Source organism: Miscanthus floridulus, chromosome 7 (genome assembly GCF_019320115.1).
Source record: "Miscanthus floridulus cultivar M001 chromosome 7, ASM1932011v1, whole genome shotgun sequence".
NCBI lineage: Eukaryota > Viridiplantae > Streptophyta > Magnoliopsida > Poales > Poaceae > Miscanthus > Miscanthus floridulus.
In genome coordinates this window covers 32869094-32873314 of record NC_089586.1, presented here as the reverse complement: position 1 = coordinate 32873314, position 4221 = coordinate 32869094, and the positions used below count along the sequence as shown (strand labels likewise).

Genomic DNA, 4221 nt, shown 5'->3' with positions numbered 1-4221 from the left:
AATATATAATAACACTAACAATCCGGTAAGCCAAACACGAGTGAGCCAACCGTTCACCCCAAGAGAATCGAGAGAACGCCCGCGTGAATGGATCTAGGTCATCTCCCCTCCGCAGCTGCTTGTCCACATTAGACAATCCGCACCGGATCCCGTGTGGCACGACAAGAACGGCCAATACGAAACCGACGTGGCCACTTCCCGCGCCACTCGCTACGGTTACCGCTCCCTTGTTCAAACCTCCGGCGTCCGATCCCCCATCAACGGCCCGCACCATCTCTCCCAATTTCCTAACTCCCAACTCCACCGCCGCCGGCAAAATCCCCCAATACTCCTCCGCACCCCGCGACCCCCGCCCGCGATGGAGGCCGCAACCGTCGCCACGGCGGCGATGGTGTGGTTCCGGAAGGGGCTGCGCGTGCACGACAACCCGGCGCTCGACGCGGCCTGCCGCTACGGGGCCGGCGCCGGCGCCGCCTCCTCGCGGCTGCTGTACCCGGTGTTCGTGCTCGACCCGCGCTACCTCCGCCCGGACCCCGTCGCGGCGTCCCCGGGCTCCGCGCGCGCCGGGGTCGCCCGCATCCGCTTCCTCCTCGAGAGCCTCAGCGACCTCGACGCTCGTCTCCGCCGCCTCGGGTCCCGCCTCCTCATCCTCCGCGCCCGCGACGACGTCGCCGACGCGGTCTGCGCGGCCCTAAGGGACGTAAGCATCCGTCTATCTCTTCCGCCCTGGATGCAAAGCCTACTACTAGTACTAGTATCTTTTTTTTTCTTTGCCTTTTCAACCGTTGCCCATTGGCTACACAATGACGAGATCCTGGGTTCACCCTTCGTTCATTTGCGTTCAGTGGAACATCGGCAAGCTGTGCTTCGAGTCCGACACCGAGCCGTACGCGCAGGCTCGCGATAAGAAAGTCACGGTGAGGCTGCTAAGATCATTTTTCTCCACTCTCCGTATCTTCCCTGGGTGATGTTTCCTGACGAAGATTTTTGTACTTTAAGGATTTTGCATTGGCGTCCGGGATCGAGGTATTCACGCCTGTCAGCCACACACTCTTCGACCCAGCAGAAATCATAAAGAAGGTGTTCGAAACTCGGAAAGCTTAGGATACTAGTATTCAGTACCTGTGAACTCATGACTCATTACTCACAACCAAATGTGCTTAACTGTTTCTGGTTTTGCCAATTTGCAGAACGGTGGCCGGCCGCCTTTGACATATCAATCCTTTGTCTCCATTGCTGGGGAGCCGCCAGATCCTGCCATGGAGGAATACTCCGAGCTCCCACCGCTCGGAGACACAGGGGAATACGAGCTGTTGCCCGTGCCTACAGTGGAGGAGCTTGGGTATGGGGATATCAGCCAGGTAAGGGTGGAGTGGCAATTGCTCCAATGAACTAGTATTTCAGTTACTACTGGACTGGATCGGTCTCTCTGAACTGCTGGATGGCCATTCGCAGGAGGAGATTCCACCATTCCGTGGTGGTGAGACAGAAGCTCTGAGGAGAATGAAAGAATCGCTTCAAAATAAGGTGGTTGCTTCTGGAATAGCAACATTCTGACATCCATCAAGTTTGTTATTCTTTGCTGTTTCTACAGGTGATCTGAAAGTGATGACTGATGACCTCATTCTTTTGTGTTGTTTTGGATAGGAATGGGTTGCCAAATTTGAGAAACCAAAGGGTGACCCCTCTGCCTTTCTGAAACCTTCCACAACTGTCTTGTCACCGTATTTGAAGGTATGTTTTTTGTCAATAACTCAATGCAGCTAGCTGTTTATTTAGATTATAAAGTGTTAAAACGGATTGTCATGCTGTTATTATGCAGTTTGGGTGCCTGTCTTCCAGATATTTTTACCACTGCATTCAGGATGTGTACAAGAGCGTCAGAAACCATACAAAACCACCTGTTTCATTGATAGGACAGGTGATTTGTAATTGTAACTGCATTTGTTGGACATGAAAGAACAATCTGGCTACACGGCTTCTTTACTTTAGTTCTGAGTTCATGTCTCATGTTTTTGTAACAGTTGCTGTGGCGAGACTTCTTCTACACAGTGTCTTATGGAACTCCTAATTTTGACCGAATGAAAGGAAACAAAATATGCAAGCAGGTGACTCTGTTTGATCCGAACCATTCTCCTTTACAATGATGCACTTTTCATGAGCACAGTTGTAATCCAAATCCCATTGAGTTTAGATTCCATGGAGCGAGAACGAGGAGCTATTTGTTGCATGGAGAGATGGCCAAACAGGATATCCGTGGATCGATGCTATCATGATTCAGGTTTTCTCAAATGAATATCTACCAGAGAACCTCACTTTGCTATTTCTTTTCTTGTTCTATTTTTCTGTTCCTTCATTTGTGTCGCTCTCAAGAGTATCTGATAGCTTTCTTTTTGTGTGTTTGTCTTCCAGCTGAGGAAGTGGGGTTGGATGCATCACCTTGCACGCCATTCGGTTGCTTGTTTCTTGACACGTGGTGATATGGTATGTTCTGTGATCTGTAAGGCTTGCATTGAATAAGAACTCTGTTGGGAATTATTTACATTGAAATCTGCTTTACAGAATATGTATGTTTGTAATAATTGTAAAATTTGCTCTTTTGGCAACTTTCGAGTTCTAGTTAAGCAAGAAGGTAATCAATAAGAGCTGTTTGTTTTGCTAGATGAGTCTCTTCATTGAAAAATATGGCTATTGGATTGTTTAGATGAGCTATTTAGTGAGGGTCAATATTGTGCTGGTAGAATCTGGAGATTTACTTGCCTAACGTTCTCTGGGACATTTTTTATTGTGGACAATTGACATTATGCATCTGAAGAAATTTCTAAAGACTGATTCCAAACTACCTTACATTGCCTATACTAACTTCTGAACCTATTTCTTTTAAAGTTTATTCACTGGGAAAAAGGACGTGATGTCTTTGAAAGGCTACTGATAGATTCTGACTGGGCCATTAACAACGGCAATTGGCTGTGGCTCTCTTGCTCATCCTTCTTCTATCAGGTTACTGATAATGCACATCCTTCACATAGCACTTATTATTGACATTTTTGTTCATACTAATAATTAGCTTACATTTCTCGTGCATTTCTCAAAACAGTACCACAGAATTTACTCCCCTATCACATTCGGGAAGAAGTATGATCCTAATGGGAACTACATTAGGCATTTCATCCCAGTGCTGAAAGGTACTTCTGGAACAACATTTCAACGACAACATAAATAGTCTTCTGAAGCCAGAAGTCAGCATTGTTTGTCCCTTCAGATAGAGGACTAACCAATATTATTTTGCACAATTCTACATTTTACTAATTTAGACATGCCAAGGGAGTACATTTACGAGCCTTGGACTGCTCCCATTAGCATCCAGAAGAAAGCCAATTGTATTATTGGCAAAGACTACCCAAAACCAGGTAAAAATGAAGGACAATATGGTAAAGAAGGCTTCTCCATCTTTATGGTTACTGATAATCAGTTTATATTTTGCATCGGTTTGGTTTTACAGTGGTTGATCATGAGACTGCAACCAAAGAGTGTAGAAAGAGGATGGGAGAAGCTTATGCGTCGAGTCGCCTTGATGCCAACCCTACTAAACGGAAGACGTTGAACTCGTCGCGACAAAAAATGCCCCATGGTGACCAAGACACGTCTAACTCAACTAGTGCCAAGCTACTGAAGAGGAATGGGCCAGCTGAGTGATGTGCAGCTCCCACTTCTGTGACAACTTTACACTAATTGTTTCACCTTCAGCATTTATAATTTCAGTTGTGCATCCAGCATCTGTCATACATAGCTCGTCTGATATTTTACCAAAGCAGTTTTACCGAAAGGAAATGACTTGCGATCCGTAGCTACTCTGATATCCTACAATGAAGTAACAGATCTGTAATATATAATCATGTAGCAGGTGTATGCAATAATTATAACTACTGCCCATGTACTAGATCTTATATGGGAGGGGGGAGGTTTTCCTAGTTCTTTGCAGAAAATGAACTGTTTAAGTGCAATCCATTTAGGCAGGACATGTGGACAGCCAATTCTTTTTTAGCATTGTTCTTCCTCTTCAGTAGCTCGGCTGCACGATAGAACAAGGCAAAAAAGAATTGATTCTCTACTACTCACCAGGGAACAAGTAAGTTAAACAAACTGGCACCAGTAACAGCCGATATTTCGGCCATACTGTGAGTACTGCTTCCCAGATGTGATCTCAAGCTTTCCTCTTTG

At 46.0% G+C, this 4221-nt stretch overlaps 1 protein-coding gene across 1 annotated transcript; it reads left to right on the top strand.

Annotated features, from left to right (window-relative positions):
• The first annotated feature begins 292 nt into the window (after positions 1-292).
• On the top strand, positions 293-3978 carry LOC136462997 ((6-4)DNA photolyase-like). Its single transcript, XM_066462045.1, has 14 exons — positions 293-700; positions 846-917; positions 1000-1080; positions 1191-1361; positions 1456-1527; positions 1648-1734; positions 1823-1921; positions 2025-2108; positions 2195-2281; positions 2413-2484; positions 2887-3000; positions 3098-3185; positions 3315-3410; positions 3503-3978. The coding sequence occupies exons 1-14, from the start codon at positions 359-361 to the stop codon at positions 3694-3696; spliced, it is 1659 nt and encodes a 552-aa protein (XP_066318142.1). The 5' UTR covers positions 293-358; the 3' UTR covers positions 3697-3978.
• Positions 3979-4221: the final 243 nt, after the last annotated feature.

Excerpts from the sequence above, each read along its gene's own strand:
- LOC136462997 (XM_066462045.1), top strand. The coding sequence starts at position 359 with ATGGAGGCCGCAACCGTCGCCACGGCGGCGATGGTGTGGTTCCGGAAG. Across the intron at positions 918-999 it reads CTCGCGATAAGAAAGTCACG|GATTTTGCATTGGCGTCCGG; the intron begins GTGAGGCTGCTA and ends TTGTACTTTAAG. Across the intron at positions 1,922-2,024 it reads CTGTTTCATTGATAGGACAG|TTGCTGTGGCGAGACTTCTT; the intron begins GTGATTTGTAAT and ends TTTTTGTAACAG.